Source organism: Leopardus geoffroyi, chromosome C3, assembly GCF_018350155.1.
Source record: "Leopardus geoffroyi isolate Oge1 chromosome C3, O.geoffroyi_Oge1_pat1.0, whole genome shotgun sequence".
NCBI classification, from domain to species: domain Eukaryota; kingdom Metazoa; phylum Chordata; class Mammalia; order Carnivora; family Felidae; genus Leopardus; species Leopardus geoffroyi.
Window position 1 is genome coordinate 55,698,131 of NC_059338.1, and position 19,311 is coordinate 55,717,441.

The window sequence follows — 19,311 nt, forward strand, 5'->3', positions numbered from 1 at the left end:
GGGTCTGGAAGCCATGTGTTCTGGATAAGGGATTGTAGACAATTAAAATCCCTCAGCACTTCATGTTACAAAAGGAGTAAATGATAAAACTAATCTCTTACAGGCCGCTTGTGTGGGTGACGATGACTATCAGTGTGCTAGGAAAACTTTGGAAAATGCAAACGTTTTAAGTACCGAGATCTATTTTGGGTCGTTCAATTTCTGCCCAGAAGAACAGTGAAACTATTTTGCTACGTTCAGCACTTCACACCAGGCACAAAGACCTCTCTCCTCCTGGGCAGACTTGTTTTCAAAAGGAGTATGGCTACCCTGGGAACAGAGGCCACGGCTAATATCTTCCATGACAACATCTACTTTGACTGAATAAGCTTTATAGTTCTTAAAAAGCCAAATCAAGTCTTTGGATGAGAATCTCTTCCTCGAGCGCAATGTACCCTTGATCACTATTTTTGGTACATGACAGACTTTCTTGCTCCAAATTTGGGGAATGGATCAGAAGTTCCAAGATTCATTATTTAGAGAATACTTTATTAGTTTCTGTAATCAAACCCATGTAGATAAGACCTTACACATTTAATACAGCGCGTTACCCCTGTACAAATGGAAAAAATTGTGTTTAACATTTCTAGACCAATATGGCTGTTAATTTCTGTACAATGCCAACCCAACACGGTACGACTGGGGTAGTTTTTCCAAAGTTGACAGCACAGCTAAGGTTTCCAAAAATTCAAATTATTTATATATATATATGTATATGTATGTATATATATATATATATTTATTTATTTATTTATATAAAAAGACCAATAGCAGTATGTTATGCATCAATAGCAGCAACAGCCTTTCCAGGTTCTGCGGTCATCTGCACAAGATTATAGACACATCCAGCACGCTCCATTAATAAAAAAGAAAAAAAACAGGTAAAAAAACAAACCCCCAGAAAACAGCAAAGTTCTGTTACTGTTGTGGTACCTGGCACCATTTTTTTTTTTTTTTTTATTAGCTTCTCAATCATCATCTGGAAAGAAAACATTCTAGAATAACGTCATTAAAAACAGCTCTGAGAAAGCACGGTCACTGTTACGTATCATAAAGCAGGTACAAGGTATTTTACATTCACAGAGGTATGATACAGTACTGTCCTACATCTAGAATACTAGAGGATACAATTTAAAAAGGCATTATTTGAGACTTGATTCTACTTTTCCAGCAGAGGGCCCAAAGGGTGGTACAACACAGCTCTGGTAAAGAAATGCACCTTCTCAGACAGGATTTCCTGTCATTAAGGGCACGGTTCTAGGTATTCACTGCTCTTGATGAACATGAGCTAAAAAACCGTTAAAAAAAAAAAAACAACAAAACCCAACAAACCCCATTGGATTCATACAAAGATGATGGAGTGGAGGCAAGCCAGACTCAATCTAACTAGTATTTTACCCAATCTGTCGTGTTTGAACGGTAAGAACTCCGTGGAAGAAAGGAGACGCCAAGTAGCACTTCAAAGCTTCGGGCCACAACCAAAACAGCATCATTTCAAACAGAAGCGGTTAGCCAAACCCTGCCCTCTTGGGGACGTCCAAGGGTGTGGACGTCAACATTTCATCATCTACTCACTCATCCAGGAAGAAGGGGAGATCAGTTACTGTACTTTGATTGTGTTCAACTCAATCACAAGGTTACAAAAATAGCAAGCTGCCATAATAAAAAATAAGGCTCCTCTATCCAGCACCAGTTACCTTCAGTTCTTGACCACCAAGCCCACAAATGCTACAACCATACCCAAAGCACACAGGGAGCAAAGAGACCACACCTGACACATTAGCTGGAATCACTGCTGTTCGGCATTAGCTATTCCTCTGCAGGGTTATTCTCCTCTACTTCTGGTGTTTCATCTAACCGTAAGGATTGCAGTTCTAAATTCTGTGCACTCGCGGGATGCGTATGCATATCTGTACATAGAATCTGACCAAAGATGCACGGGGGTCAACCGAGTGTGCATCACATAGCAGGTGTGAGCCGGCAAAGCCTCACTTTACTGGTGCAGCAGCTGTGTGTCAGTGTAAATTGCTCCTGTGTCCCCTGTGTACCTCCAAGCTCTGGACAGGATAATGTCACAGACCATTTTACCCCTTTGCCTGCTGGCATTATCCGACTCAGTTCTCCCTCTTTCCCCGATCCCCTCCCCTGGCCCCCGGCCCCGGCCCGGCAATAAACCACAGCCTTTAAGATTTTGTTTCTTCTGTTTTGATCGCCTGAGGCTTGATTGGTCCAGTTCTAACAGGTTTGGTGGCTATGGTGGGTGCAGGGGGTGGCTTTTCTTCTACTTTTTCCTGACAGACACCAGGTGGGTCGGCCAGTGTTTCAGGAGGTTTACTGGAATCACTGTCCACTTTCTGGGCTTTGCCTCCTATCTGTTTGCTCTGTTGTTGTTCAGAGAAGAACCGTTGCGTGGACTGAAGAACCTCTGCTCTCTGCTTTGCCTTAAAAAATAAGAAACAACAACTGAAAATGCTGCAGTGCCACCAAAGCCCATCCATCAGTCTCAGTTCACACTCTCGTACCGACCACAAATCAGTCTTCCCCTCGCTGGTCTGGCCCAAAACCAAAAGCACCTCAATGATCTTTCAGCTTTTAACTGATAGATTTCTCCCTATCTTTGCAATCATTCCATGTGATATTTTTTTTTTTTTAAGCATTTGGAAACAGGACCACCTCCCACCACCTTTTCAAAGTTTGCCCTCTTATAAGATAAGAAGATAGAAATTGCTGTTGCTCTGTATCTTTTCCGGAACAAAACTTATTGATATCAAATTCTGTTTAGGGAAGCTGCTTGCAAATTTGAAAACATATATATGTAACACTTAAAACTTCTAGTTATCAATATGTGGTCTACAATAAAACGAAAAGGAAGCACTTATATTGTGGCATTACCAACACCTAGGACCAAATGTCTTGTGGCTGAGTCCTCTTCCCACAGCTCTCTTCTGCAGGGGAAGAGCGTCAGAAATTAGTAACTACAACTTCACTTGATCACTAAGTTCTGATAGCTCCTACCACATCCTGAGCTGGTAAAATAATCTCCTACTTTTAATGGCTACGTGCCCCGGAGAATATACTTACGTCAGTCACTCTGTAAATTATACCACTGTAATGTACACAAATAAAATTTAAGTTTCTGTATCTCTTGCATACAACAAAAAAGCCTTTCGTGTTCTATAGGAAACCTGTACTATCCAAAGATCTAAAGCAATTCAAGAAATTTTTACCTCCCCCTCCCCGTTATAAGCTCTACTGTCATTTCCAACATGGGCATTATATGAAAATCAAGTGCCAAGGAGACAGAAGCACAAGTGGAAACCATGGCCAAATAGTTTCCAAAGATTTCTACACTTGTATTAAATATACAAGTATATTTAATAGTTATGAACAGATGGAAATCCCTAGGCACACAGCCGTAATAATACAAGTAGATAATATTTAACAAGAGTTTCACCGCAGAGTAGTCTTTAAATTTGATTACTCAGGATGAGAAATGAGGGATATTAACGCAGAAAGAAACCAGCCAGTCAACCAAATTTTCTAAGCGACTGATCATGAACATGTTTCTAATTCAGAGTAGAGCATTACTTTGGACACTGCCCTATTTGAAAGCAGTAAACGTTTCTTTGTTCTAGTCTGACATGATAAACACACACACACACGTAGTGACAAAATAGGCAGAATTACTAAGACCTCTAAAGTCAAGTCTAAGTAAATACAGAAATCAATGGACTCCGCTGGCTGTACAGGCAGACAGGTACAGTTTACGCTAGAAAAACTGTCCCCACACAGACTCCTAAAGGCACTCTTCTGCATCAGCAAACATCACGTTATCAGTGCCTTTTATCGTGAAGGATCCCAAAGTGCTTCTCCCAGTCCTTCATCTACAGCTGCACCATCTGCTGTGGGACGTGCCAACTCAGGTGGCGGGCAAAAAAACTGGCATGGAAACAGCTTGAGAAGAAAACTGTACATGGATGACTCATGAAGGAAGAAAAATCAAGATAGGTAAAAATCTCTTACCCACTCCAGAGTTTTCACATAACCATGATTTATATCTTAAGTTTGGGGAGAGGGAAAGGATAAAAAAGAAAACCAAAGGGGGGGAAAAAAAAAAAGAAAATGGGGAAGCCTATAATAATCTGTATCGCTTTTTTGCTCTTCCAAAAAATGGTAGCAGCTAAACTCAGATCTCCCTCAAATATGTATTTTTAAAGTAATTCATTTTGCCAGAGTTTAAAATGTCAACTTGTTTGCTAACTAAAGTTGCAAAAAAAAAAAAAAAAATAAAATAAATAATAATAATAAAAAAATTAAAAAAAAAAAACAAAAACGAAAAAGTGGGGGGAATAGGGAGGAAAAAAAAAGGAAAAAAAAACCAGGAGTGAATAAAAGCAGTTAGCTCGGTTAAGTCTGCTAAGACAATGAATGCCTGGGTATGTGGTTATGGTCCAGAGGCATCTTAAGACATGGTTCAGAGACAGATTCTTGCTCTGTTGGCTGTTAACACTGTACTAACCTTCATGTCTTGTTCAGCCTTCAACGCAGCCTGGGCCTGATTACCTCTGACTCCAGATAGTGATCCACAAGGACCCCTGGCTACATGTGGCAAACGAGCATGGCTCATGAGGCCTGTGGTCAGCGGAGGAGGCATCTGACTGGCCAGTGCCATTGGTGGCCTCTGAACAGGCGCTGGGAAGGTGTTAGTATGTGGGGCTCTTACCAATGGAGGGACCAGGTTAGGCTGAGAGAGAATCTGAGTGAAAAAAACAAAACATACAACATTGAACTGTTAAAAAAAAAAATTCTGCCAACTAGACCAAGGTTGGCTTATCTCAGAGTAAATCTGTGCCCATTCTGCCAGTGAAAGGAAGTGTATGGATTTGTGCCATTCTATTACAGGACCAAGAACAAACAGGCCATGCTTGGAGAATCTAACAGAAAAATTAGGCAAAGCATGCTATGGCACTTCAGTGGACTCTAGCATTTCATTCAGCTACAAATTCTGAAGGGGAGATAGAAAAGCTATTAATTAGGATATTTTTTAAAAAGATATAATTGCAGAAAAGGCACACACTTATACCAAACATAATCTGAAGATAAGTAAAAATGATACCAATTCAACAAATAAAGTGTTTTTTCAGGAACAAACGCTAGTTTGTGAGAGTTACTATCAATTTTAGTCTTTCCATACGATCAGCAAAGGGAAGAGAAGCCAACGTTTTTACACATATATTAGAACATCTTTTGGAAATTTTACCTCAACTACACATAGTTATCTTAAAAAACAACAACAACAACACAACAACAACAAAAAATCTTTAAACCTAGAAAACTTTAAGCACTGGGACCCTTCTCTGAAAAGTCAACTTCTTCAAAAAAAGATAAAAGAAACAGGACTAAAATAAGTGATCAGAGCTGTGTGGGGAATCTTTTGACTACTTCTCTTGTCTGCTTTAGAACTCTATGGATACTACCTGTATCTAGCTAAAAATTGCAGAGAACACAGGTCACAAATTTACTGTTAAATAAGAAGCTGTCTCTCATAAAAACTCTGTTTCTAAACTAGTTACAATATGGCAAGATTATGAAATCAAAGAATTAGCCAGATTAGCACTCATTTGCAAGGAAATAATACTCATTTCTCACTCGTATCTGCCCACCTGGGGTGCAAACTGTGTAGGAAATGGTTGTGTCATTCTCACAGTGGCAGGGGCTGACTGGAACTGCTTCTGATAGACAATGCTGTTCATTTTGCCGGACTGGCTGTTCGGACTTGTGGAAGTAGCCCTTGGAAAAAAGCCATCACTGATCAGTACAGTAGTGCCAAATAAACAATGCTGTCAGACTTTTAGAGACGTTGCTCTTGGTAGATTCTTCCTGTGTGGTAGCTGATGAAAATTTACCACGGTGAGTTACCAAATATTATGGCAGTGGAGAGACACTGGAGGGGGCAGAGGTAAGAAAGAAAACTAGCTAGATATGCCCTGTATTTAAAAAAAAAAACAACTTAAAAATACAGTATAGCAAACACATTCTTAAGAATTTAATAGCTTAACATCTCAGATACAACTATCGGAATGTCTTGTGCTTACCACAGACCTGGTGACATAGTAAGTAAGATCTAACAAACAAATCGTGCTTAAGTATCTGAAAATCCAAATGCCCATTTTACCGGAAGGGACTAGATGTTGGTGTGGTGCTTCTACCGCTGATTGGAGGTGTGCCTGGTTTTATATCAATGCCACTTCCAAAGGCTTTCAGTTCCATTTCAGACATCTGAAAAAAAAGCATAGGATAAACTCAGCATTTCTGGAATCCCATAAGCTGAATGCTGTGTTTAGTGTTCTATATACGAAGACTTAATCCAGGAACGGTCAAAAACCTTCAGTACACAAATCCTATAATTAAGTTGCAAATACCATGGAATGATCAAGGCCAAATTTATGGATGGAAAGTCTTAAGAGATTGTGTAAACCCAATTCCACAAAATTTGTGAATTGTTATTAGGCAAAAACCAGAGGAAGCCAAACACATTAAAAGTAAATAGATCTTTAAAAGTATATTGGGGTTTGAGGGGCACCTGGGTGGCTCAGTCGGTTAAGCATCTGACCTCAGCTCAGGACACGATCTCAGTTTGTGGGATTGAGCCTCGTGTTGGGCTCTGCACTGACAGCACAGAGCCTGCTTGGGATTCTCTTTCCTTTTTCCTCTCCCCCTGCACCTCCCCCGCTCATGCTTTCTCCTGATCTCTCAAAATAAATAAATAAACGTTAAAAAAGTATCCTGGGGTTTGAGACTTTCTGGAAGGTGGTAAAAACCGATGCATTTTATTTATTTTTATAAACTACACAGATGCATACATCTAAACACATGGCCTTAAATTCTTAAAGAAACTGTCGGTTTCTCTTCACTTACTTTTCCTGTGGTTGCGATCATACTATGCTGTGTTCCAGCAGGGATTAGTCCTCTAAAAGGCTGGCTTACTTGTGCAGGACGACTCAGGCTCTGGGCCTGGGCTTGCGGGGTGGTATGCTGTAATGGGGGCTGAAGAGTCTGAGGCAGAGCAATTAAAGGCTGCCCCGTAGATCCAAAATTAGGCAACGAAAGCTGAGATGCTGGTAAAGGTACCGTAACCTAGAAAATAAGCAAACAGTAACTGCAGCAATTTACTTATACCTACTGTATGTACATCCCTACAACTACATATACAACCCTTCATAAACTTTTGAATAACATTTTAAACAGACTACGTCAATCCGTTAATGTGTCTCACATATAATCTTTTGCTTAGTGCTACCTCCATTCTTTTATTAAAGGTGCAACATTAAGACAGATTAGTAGTACAGACGATATAACCAAAATAATTAGATCTTTGAATTAATCCATGGTACATGTCTAACAACCACATAATACAATAAAATCATGGGGTATAAAGTAAGAAAGCAGTGTTATTACCACTTCCCAAATAGACATTTCTATATTGTTTTCAGGTCTGGTCAAAATGACCTTTGACAATAAGAAACATAACCTTTCAGTTTTCATATAAACGGTATTTAATTTGAATGTCAATAAGGTAATAAATATATTTATGAATTTCTACCCTCCAAAGAGCCACCAAAATTAGTAGTAAGAAAATGACTAATGGTCTGCCTCTCTCCTTCAGTCCTCTACGAACTTTTAAAGATTAGATTTGTGATATTGCTAAGAGACAGTACATGTCTGTCATTTACACTGTCATACTCTGCCACACTGTTCTAAGTATGACATTAACCAGGGTGATGTTCTTTAGAGCCTTCCTTCGCCTCTAGCATAAATGGTTAAAGCACCTCTCACGCTTTTATGTAACTGTATATCCTGAAAATGGTTTTTGAACTTTTATATTCATGGTATCCTTTGTTACAATAAATGAGTACATGGAAACTCTTTTAAAACAAACAGGCAAACAGCCGAACTGACTTCCATGTGGCCAAGGAAAGGGTGTTGTGGGACTGAGCAGGGTCTACTTCCAGTGACCCCATGGAATTCTAGGAAACCGCAGAGAAAAGTCTGACAACTATCGTACCATCTCCCCCATCCTGGTTCTATTTAAAAACTGCCAAGCAACAACAAAAGCAGTAAAAGTAATAAAATAATGAAGAAAATTGAGGAAATTTACCATGCCATAGTTTACCTGCTGGAGAGCACTTGGTGACTGGGCAGTGTTATAAAAATTTGTCTGACCAGGCGGTTGTACTTGTCCAGAATAAAGATTTGAAGCCTGGGTAAGATTTGCTCTAGCCTAGGAGAAATTTTGTAGGAAAACAGCAGTAAGATTGAAAAATTTCCAATTCAGACATCAAGTGTGTAACTTGAAAGTAATTTCTAAGAATTTTAGTATTAGGTAAAAAGAGCTTTCCCCCGCCATTAAGTCTTTTAACATTTTTTCTTAAAAAACAGTTTCTTTAAGTAACCTGTTGCATAGGAATACAATGACAATGTAGGATCCTAGTTCATCTTACCTGGAGAAGATGTGTATCAATCAGCTGGGAACCTCCTAGTCCTGATGCCTGACCCAGCTGATGTTCATACAAGATAGGAATAGGTTGCGTATTTGAGGTTTGTTGAAAGGCAAGACCTGATTGTGCCTTTGCAAGTTCCTGGTGTTGCACAGCTGGAAAGTTATGGATGGCAGTACCAGAAAGGACCACAGATGGTTGTGACAGACTGCTTTGCATAAAGGCTGGCTGAGACCTACATAGGTATTGAAGAGAAAAGACTTGTGTTAGCGAGTGAATTCTATTTTAGAATCTGGGGATCTTAAGAATGGATATCCCAAATGACCAAGCACTCTCATTAGCACAATTAAGAAAAGAGAGAATGCAGATTGTGTCTAAGGCACTTGTGTCATGATTTAGAGCCCTGTACACAACAAAGTTCTAGGAAAAGGCTTGCTCTTCCTGAGAAACTAGTAAGATTTTTCTCCTCTTGAACAATGAGAATGATTCTCTTGTCATGTGTTCAATAGCAAGCTCATAACCAGATCTGGTTTTCTCTTTGGTATGGACATCCTTTTCAGATTGATAGCACTAATAGCTGACTTTTATTATTTATATTTCACTACTTCCCCTTATATATATGTTTCTTATAAAAGATCTCAACACTTCTATGGGATGAAGCAGGGTAGCTGTTCAGGATTACCCACAAAGTTTTGGTTTATTTTTACTGCGGTATAGTGGTCATATAACATTGTATTAGTTTCAGGTGTATTACATTATGATTCAGTATTTGGATTATGAAATGATCACCACAACAAGTCTATTTAATATCTGTCACCATACATGCACATAGTTACAAAAACACTTCTTTCTTCTGACGAGAACTTTTAAGATCTACTGTCTCAGCCGCTTTATTGTTTAATGTTTGAGAGAGCATGTGTGTGCATGAGCAGGGGAAGGGCAAGAGAGACAGGGAAAGAGAATCCCAAGCAGGCTCTGCGCTCAGTGCAGAGCCCAACTCGGGGCTTGATCCCACAAACCGTGAGATCAAGACCTGAGCTGACATCAAGAGTCGGGCGCTTAACTGACTGAGCCACTCAGGCACTCCTCTCAGCAACTTTAAAATGCCCAACACAGTATTATGGCCAAAGGCTGCAAACTGCTACTTATAAAGTAAGTCATGGTAGGAGAGGGGTGTGTCTGGGCGGCTCAGTCAGTTAGACATCCCATTTTGGTTCAGGTCATGATCTTGCGGTTTCTGAGTTCGAGTCCTGCATTGGACTCTGGGTTGATGGTTCAGGGCCTGGAGCCTGCTTCCAATTTTGTGTAACTATAGTTAATAATACTGTATTGCATATCTGAATGGTTAAACAAAAAATACAATGCTGAAATCTAACTTCAGACTACCCTCTTACCTCTGGGATAGGGGCCTTCAAGCTATATTTTTAAAAATGCTAAGATAAAAAGTAACTAGATCAAAGTAGTGAGTTAAAGACAATATTACCCATAAATAATATTACGCTTTGTTAAAGCTGACATATGTGGCAGAAACAAAAGCCATTAAGCAGGAATGCTAGGCTGGAGTCACGACCAATCTTTAGAAGGTCTATGTTTCAAATACAAAATGGGAAAACATAAGCATACTGTTATAAACTGCCTTGTCATGGCAGAAGTTAATTCAGGGATTCCATATCAATAAACATTATGCTGATTAGGTTGAGAGCAAGAAGTAGCAGAATGATGTAGGAATACAAACAACTGCTTTCAAAGGCTAACCTGTGCCTTCTAATACGGTTGTCATTAGCCACAATCACATACACAGCGTACATCATATTTCTATTGAACAGTCCTGGTCTTAAGAAGTACATCTTCCAAGACAGTCGTTAAGATGGGGATCAAGACACAGACCGTCAGTGCACAGCTACTCCAACTCCCACGGCTAAGGATGACATCGCTCATCATTGCACAGCTGGAAAGTAGCTGCAAACTTTGCAACAATGTTTCGAGCAACTCATACCAATCAAAAGATTTCCTTGATCAAAAAAACAGTTTCTTCTATATTTGTCACCATTCTCACCACCGCTTCTGTTGACACTCTGCTCTTCTCTCTTTAATCACACCCCATCCTAAACCCTGACCCCTTACATACTCCTGTCACCTGCCAGGTCTCGGCTCACACCCCACAGCAGGTGTAGATTTCTAGTTGTTGCAGCAAGATGGCAGGGAGCCTTTTTAGGTCCGTTAGCAGCTATTTTCTGTGATTTCTAATTGTTCTGGGATTGTTGTTATCCTCATCTTCAAGAAGGTTTGAGGTCTCATTTTGTTAGGTAAAGTCTTGACTGAAATTACCAGAGGCTGAGTCTCATGACATATAATCATTTAACGTTCTTTTATAACAGGGTCATCCTAGCTTGGGGGGGGAGGGGGGTGGGGAGAAGGGGGGAGGAAGGAGCAGTAGGGATATGGCAAGAAGGCCCAGCGGTCACAAAAGCATGTACCTGTACGGCTGAAGTGAGGAAGTGAACAGCTCCTGAGTCTGGGAAACAGCAGGTCCAGCACCGAGACCCAGCTGGGCCTGATGCTGCCCTTGCAGTGGCGCGTAAATAGGGATCGGAATCTGCTGAACTGAGGCTGGCTGCAATGCAACAAAAAACAATACGTGAGCACCATATACACAAATCACAACACTTGGGAAAATAAAAATTTGAGATATGAAAAGAATAAAAGAACAATGCCATGCATATCAGCTCCCTTTTCAAACGAAACCAAATGTAAACATCTAAATTTCCCTTTCAATACATTACTTTTTCTACACTGTTAATCACTAAGGTTTGGCAAATTTGGGAAAAGTGTGAAAATTTGGCCAGTACATATCAAAGTAATCGTGGATTGTCCCATGTTGTCAACAGAAGATTTTAACTTCAAAGAGGCTGTTATTTGTAGCCCAAGGTAACCATTACACCATTAGCATGCCAAGAAACAAACGTCTGTGGTATTTACCTGAGAAAGACCTGGCTGGAAGCCTTGTTGCTGAGCCAAGGATGGTGGGGCCAAGCGTGCATGTTGGGTGTTGAATAAATGACTCGTGTCCATATAGAAAGCAGGGATTTGAGCTACAGACCATCAGGAAAAACAAGCAGTAGTCAGTGTCTGAACTTCAGAATTTTCCAAATAGTAACTAAAAACTAAATCTTGAAGATTTCAAATTAAATGAGCCTTCTGAAAATTACTACAGCCAAGGAAAAACTAGATATGTAGAAAGATGCAAAACTTCTGGCAGACAGGTATATGCAAATTAAAACAACAAAACTCTAGTACAGTTGACCCTTGAAAAACATGGGTTTGAACCATGCAGATTTTTTTCGAATAATTCCATATAGTACTATAAATGCATTTTTCCTCTCCTTACAATTTTCTTAGTAACGCTTTTTCTCTAGTTTATTGTAAGAATACAGCATATAATACATATGACATACAAAAATATGTATTAATCAACTGTTTATCAGTAAGGCTTCTGATCAATAGTAGGCTATTTGTAGTTACATGTGGGGGGGAGGGGCTAAAACTTGTATGTGGATTTCTGACTGTGTAGGGCGTCAGCATCCCAACCCTTGCATCGTTCAAGGGGTCAACTGTACCTGTGATGATATAGGAAAACAGATATTCATATACTGCCAATGGGGTATAAACTAGTAAAATTTGACCTGATCTACTAAAAGTGAAAATGAACCTACCTGCTTACTGGCAAACCTACTCTAATTTTATATCTAATTAAGGAATTTAATAGTTCAAAGGAAGTGATGTTTAATAACTGAAAGAATTTGGTATAGATTCTTAACAAATTTCTGTATATTATATAAACTATTTTGTGATTTGCTGTTTTTGTATAATAGTATGTTTGGGAGAAGTTCCCATATTGTTTTTAATTTGTCATCATTATAGACAATATTGCAATCAATAAAAACTCTCATACATGTATCTCTTATTAATAGAGAAATTTATTTATATAAGATTCCTAAGTGTGAAAACTCTCACTACAGTTAAGTACATACACATAGAATATTCTGAGATACTTTTCTAAAAGAATTAGGTTCAATTTATACGCTCACCAGCAATGAATTAAGAAACTATTGATACCTGTGACCCTTAAAGAAATCAATCTTTATATCTTCCACATAGAAAATGACTTTCTTTGAATAGAAAGGCAAGAAATAGACTGTGTTCATTTATTTTTTTCTTCTTTGCTAATCTTAGTTTACTCTTCCCCACAAATTTTATTATCAATTTGTCAAGTTTCAGATAACAAACTTTTATAACTTGACTGGAATAACATCTAATGCAGAAGTTATTTTGCCAATTATTAGACACTAATTTGTCTAATATATTTGTAACATATGTATAAGGAACTGCTAAGAGTCCCAGAATACTTACCAAGGAGAGATAACATTAAATTCCATGAGGAAACAAATTTGCAAAGCAGATCAAAAAAATATTTAAACTTGAGGGGTGCCTCGGTGGCTCAGTTGGCTAAGAGTTCGACTCTTGATTTCAGCTCAGGTCATGATCTCGTGTTTTGTGAGACTGAGCTCTGTGTCGGGCACTGACAGCGTGGAGCCTGCTTGGGATTCTGTCTCTCCCTCCCTTTCTGCCCCTCCCCACCCTGCTGACGTTCTCTCAAAATAAAGCTCAAAATTTTTTTTTTACTTTGAAAAAGAGAAAATATAAGCATTTTAAAAAGTCTTCATTTTCTAAATTCCCTATACCCAAGCCCAAAAATCTTACCTGCTGCAGACTGAGACACATAGACTTGTGGACTCTGTTGTTGCTGGGCAATAAGGGAAGGCATACAGCTTAACTGTGAAAAATGACTTGCCGAAGGTAGGCTGCTTGTCTGTAACTGCTGGGGTTTCACTTTACAAATATTAGGAGGGTCTGATGTGGTTGTAGATTTTGTACTCAAAGAAGAGGTAGTGTATGTACCAGCTCCTATACATGGGAGAGGGGGAAAGTAGCATATTTTCAAGTGCCACTGTTGTTCACTGTAAAGTAACTCAAGCACCAGCTGGAAACTGGCAAATTCATGTTTATGTTCCCCACGTACTTAAGTAACAATCACCAAATGTAAACAAGACTATAAAATTTGGGGAAATATATACAATAAAAAAATACAAAGAGAAGACAATTTCAAAATACTACTCATAAAATAAGGTGGCCAAGGGCCTACAGGGTTGTTACAGTTTGGTCTCCAACTAATAGTGTTTAATCATCATAAAGAAAAGGAAGGTCAAGAGCTTCATTCATTTATGGCTAGGCTAAATGTAACAAGACAGAAGGATGAAATGCTGCACCTTATGAATAATTAAGGATGTAAATGCATCTAAAGAGATCACAACTGCTCCTAAAAAGTCACGTAAACAAAAGGTTAGAGTTTTTCTTCTTTCCAGCAAAATACCTTAAGGGTAATCTTAAGAGCCGCATTCATTTATGAATATTTACAAACATCTACTAAGGTCAAGCATAGGCATTAAGAATATAGAAGAACAAAGTGCTGCACCTTAAAAATCATTAATGTAAAAGGAGCCTTTAGAGATCACAAGTGCTCTTAAAAGTCATATAAACTTAAGGTTATAGTCAGTTCCCTCCCTCCTGGTATATATACCAGCAAAATACAGGTATGTGATGATACCTTAAAAACAAAGACAAATTATTAGTAAATAAGTAGAGTTATAAAACTTAAGATCTTGAGGGATCAATTAGTTCTGTAGATCAGTGAGCTTTAATGACTGTAACACTGGAGGAATGACAATACTAGCATTTGATTAAAAAGTGAGATGTAATCATCATCATCTTCAAAAGATGTTCTAAGAGAGGATCAAGATCAAGGTACGTTTGTTCTTCCTTCCACTTGAGTTTCTAGCAGTAGGATAATTGGGCAGGAAGTATAAAAATTTATCTTAATCGAGGAGAGTGTGGGGGAACCAGACCTGGAGGAAAGAAGTACACTTGACCCTTGAACAACACAGGTTTGAACAGTGTGGGGCGGTCCCTCCACTTACACATAGACTTCCCCCCGCCCGCCCCAGAATTAAATACAGTACGGTACTGTAAATGTATTTTCTCTTATGATTTTTTTTAGTAACATTCTCTTTTCTCTTACTTTATTGCCAAGAATACAGTATATAACACATGTAACAGACAAAGTATGTATTAATCGGCTACTTATGGTATCAGTAAGGTTTCTGGTCAATAGTAGGCTATTAGTAGTTCATTTGGGTGGGGAGGGGAGGAGTCAAAAGTTATACCTAGGGAAAAGGTTATCCTGGGGTTTTGTTTTGTCTGTTTTTGTTTGTTTTTTGACTGCGCGGGGGAGGGTCGGGTCAATGCCCCTAACCCCTGCGTTGTTCAAGCTGGGTCCAAAGAAAGATGTAGGAACCTTCCCAGTCCCTTTATTTCCTAATCTCCCCACCACACTCCCCTCCTGGTTGCTTTACAGTCCCAACTCCTATCCACCCAAATGACTGGGTACAATGCTAAGTATAATGAAGATGTCTTACAAATTCATGGTAGGGAATGCTTGAAAGGGTCTTAAAGAGGGAAGAGAAATAGAATACTCTATGATTTGAATCTCTATGCTTGTCTTGATACATACTTTTGATTCATACTTTTGATAACACCAAAATAACTGTAGTATATTCTAAAGACCAATTCTTTTGGTATAGAATGCCAGAATATTGAAAGGCAGTAGTGCAATCACTAAATGAGAACCAAAGAAAGTAAATTATGTGCTGGATTATTTTATGTCTTTTGCAAAGCAGCTTCTGTTGCTTTGGAAAACATTACAGAATAGTGGGAAAGCTTGAAATGAAATTTGTTTTCAATATAAGAAACGTGGTTATACATATGGTAAAAGGGTGTACTTTCCTAGAGTCGAGCATTTTAGAAATGTAATTACTTAAGAACTGTAAAGTCCCCAAATGAGATATAGTTTAATGAAAGGATTACATACTAGCAAAAAATTTAAGGAAGAAAAACACTTTCTAACCTGGGGTGTTCATGGACTCTCCTTAAAAACAGATGAAACAAAAAACAAAACCCACTAGATATCTCGTCAAATAACAGACTGGAAATTCTTTACCCCTAATTCTTCACCAGAAAATAACACGTCATCACAATAGATTTAGGCCAACAATTCCTTCAAATTAGATACAGATCACAAAAATCTACAGCTCGTGTGATTCTTTGTTATTTCTGAATTGGACTATTAGCTATATATATAGGTTAAAAACTAAAAATCCAACTGTGAATTTTATAGAAAAATTTAGAGGAAAAAGATAAACATTTTTCGCCAATTACTTATTAGTATCTATGGGGGGGTTGTTGCAAGCACACAGGAGGGCATGGGGGTGGGCAAGAAGAGTTTACAAAACAGCTAATGATCAGACCTTGTGCAGTCTTAAATATTTTAAAAATAGTAGGTTTTGGGGATAGTAAACAGGAAAAGATCATAGGAAATGTTAAATAATTAAGACATTTAAAGGAAAGGTATAAAACCTTCTACCTGATAGTGATGTTGTGGGAGTGACTGAAGCAACAGGAATCTGAGGCATTGATGCACTTGAGAATGAATTGTAATTAGCAGGGCTGGGCCCACTGGCACTACTGCTGACTCCACTTGCAATTGGAGGTGCTGTGGAAGTTACTGGAGACCCCTTTTCCCGTACATTTGGAGAATTCTCCCATGCCTTACGTGCCGACTCCATCTGTAATAAAATGGACATTTTTTTTAAAGGGGGGAAAAAATCGAATGCAGACTACACATACCAACATACACATATGTGCATATATTTAAATTCCAAATATAAAAAATAAATAAATAAATTCCAAATACAATCCTTCAAAAAAAAACTGCAAAAATTTAAAAGATTAAAATCCTAAGGCTTTCAAACCTTTCACTTTCCCCTTTATCTTTGTTCCCTTGCTCTAAATGGGAGGCAGTAGGCTGTAATTGTGTATCTAAAGAGAGCTTGTTGACAGCTTTGGCAAAGAAGTCAGTGAAATATAAAGCCAAAGCTCCTGTATCATGTCCATAGGAGTCCCCACCCCTCCAGATGAATAAAGAAACAGAAATGTCCTGCCCCTTAGGACTGACCTAAGGCTCTGACTCCAGTTGGAAAGACACTGAAGGCCCTCCATAAATACCTATTTCTTCTGTATAAGGCAGTTGTCAAATGGCAGATGACAGGCACCTTTTGTTTGGCTGTTTTATGTTCAGCGTTTTAAAAGGCAAAGTAACCAGATAGGTTTTAGGCTTGGGTGCAGTAGAAATAGGTCTTGTTTTACACCCAGACCTCAACAAGCATTTCAGATACTGACTGCTGCCATTTGAATTTGTGACTACGGGATTTACCTGTAGTCTCCTAGTTTCTTAAAATGTAAAAACAGGTTGCATTTTCATCTACCTAGACCAGTGCTACTGAACAGAAATGTAAATGCAAGCCATATATATAATCTTAAATTTTCTAACGTGTATTTATTTTTGATACAGGGAGAGACAGACCATGAACAGGGGAGGGTCAGAGAGAGGGAGACACAGAATCTGAAGCAGGCTCCAGGCTCTGAGTTGTCAGCAGAGCCTGACACGGGGCTAGAACTCACGGACCGCGAGATCATGACCTGAGCTGAAGTCGGCCGCTTAACCGACTGAGCCACCCTGGCGCCCCATAATCTTAAATTTTCTAATAGCCACATTTTGAAAAACTAAAGAGGTAATACTAATATCGATAACATCTTTTATTCAACCCAATGTATCCACAATGTAAATTAAAAATTACACATCAACACAAAAATTGACATGTTTTAATTTTTAAAAATATTAACATTTCAGATCTGGTGTCTATTTTACACTTACAGCACACACCTCAACTTGGACCAGCCCATTTAAGTGCTTACTAACTACATGTGGCGAGTGGATCCTGAACTGGATGGCACAGATGTAGATCTTCAACAGGAAGGAACAGATACACAGATTGTGGCATTTTTAGACCTACTGGTCAAAATACTGGGCCAAGAAAAAATGCTGAAAGTAATCTATAAAATTCGGCTGTAAAAAATCAAGTAACAATTTTTAATGCCATAGGTTAAGATGTTGTAGGTCTTTGAAATACCAACTTTAAAGTACTAATTTTTCCCCTTGACAAAAACTGTCAACAAAATCCATGTAATAGAACTTTTCTATACTCATATATTACCCAACTAAAGAGAGATGTCAGAAGAAGTAAAAGTAAAGAAACTAGAGAAGTTTTAAGCTAATGACATTTAATTTAAATTCATTTGAATTTTAAATGTATATTTCTTCTTGGAATGTCAAAAACATTAAGTGAAAAGCAGTGTTGAATAGGTTCTCTGAAGAATTAACTGGCCTAAAGAATTTATGATGATATATTTGCCTATGTGAAATTAGACTAGCCTTGAATAGCATACAGTCAAAACCACACATTAAGACACAGTATAAAACACAGATTGAGACAGTCCTTCAAGTGGAAAAACAATGGCTGAGTAGGAACTGGTAATAAAGAGGAAGGACTGGGGAAAGATGGGGGCTGACACAAAGCAGAATGGTTACCTCATAAAATTTTAGTCTCAAACTTCTAGAACTGAACATTGGCCAACATGTCTCCCCCTCTCCTGAAGACCATCAAAGATTCGCTGTCAACCAATGCAGCATTAGGAGGCCCCGCTATAGAGGTTATACTTGCCCAAATTACAGAACTGAACAAACAGCACCAATGGAATAAACATACACACTTTAAAAAACCTTCACGTTATTTCATGTCTGTGCTTTTTAAAAAAACCTGACTAATCTGGAGGTGAGTGGAAATTGATTTAAAATTCTCAACTCAACTGTAAAAAAGCGTCAGTGACACAGCTCAAAGTTATAAACACAAAAGGAGGTTTAAAAACAAGCCTAAATTTCTTGATATAAAAAAAATGTGTGTTGTCTATTATCTCTTTTGCCCTCTTATTCAAAATTATCCAACAAAAATCAAATCAAAATCACTTGTAATTACCTCATTATAAAATATTCTACTTATTACAGTGCATTCATTCAATTCACATGATTTACAGGAAAGATAGAAAATTAACAGTCTTACCATTACTGGTACTTAGGATAAAAAACCATGCAACACCAAGCTAGTTGGTTTGTTTTGTACACAACTGATGTATCCAAAAACTATGGTCCCTGAGAGGGACTCAGTACAAACACGGAATTTAAGTGCTCTCCTGTATTTTTAACACAAAATTCGCAACTGTAACATGCCTCACTTTAAAGTGGATTTAGAAATTAATAAAATTTTAGGGTATAATTTGACATAACTATTTCCTCAGCTTAGTAGTGTTGCTTACCACACAAAACAAGTAAAAATACCAAAAGAATATTTTTAACGTATGTCCCCTTGCATGCACTCATCAAGGACCTTTAGAGAAGGACGTACATACCTTGAAGGTGAGGCTGAAAGTAGTGGGAGGAGCTGAAGTGAGGCTGGAACTCTGTTGGATAGTCTCCCTCTTAGGGAGGGGGAGGGTGTTGGGCAGGGGCACCTGAAAAGGTAGGCAACACATATCATCATCAAAGTTGCTACAAAAGCCCCATTACGGAGAATGCTAAAGTACTCTTTAAGGGTGTTTATTTTTCATCAGAGCCAACAGGAATATTTCATTACTTAGAGTTACATTGTGTCTGCGGTAATTGATATTTTTGGACATCTTAGAGAAATGCAATCTGCTTTTTTAATGC

General features: G+C 38.4%; 1 protein-coding gene across 1 annotated transcript in view; it reads right to left on the reverse strand.

The window, feature by feature from the left end:
• Positions 1-507: 507 nt before the first annotated feature.
• PRRC2C (proline rich coiled-coil 2C) overlaps positions 508-19,311 on the reverse strand; it is a 95,779-nt gene continuing 76,975 nt past the window's right edge. The window contains 12 exon segments of the mRNA XM_045452936.1: positions 508-2,480; positions 4,559-4,795; positions 5,703-5,829; positions 6,215-6,318; positions 6,958-7,176; positions 8,213-8,320; positions 8,541-8,772; positions 11,015-11,151; positions 11,517-11,629; positions 13,299-13,502; positions 16,075-16,276; positions 19,014-19,115. Of these exon segments, the coding sequence (XP_045308892.1) occupies positions 2,223-2,480; positions 4,559-4,795; positions 5,703-5,829; positions 6,215-6,318; positions 6,958-7,176; positions 8,213-8,320; positions 8,541-8,772; positions 11,015-11,151; positions 11,517-11,629; positions 13,299-13,502; positions 16,075-16,276; positions 19,014-19,115 (2,043 nt within the window). The 3' untranslated portion in view covers positions 508-2,222.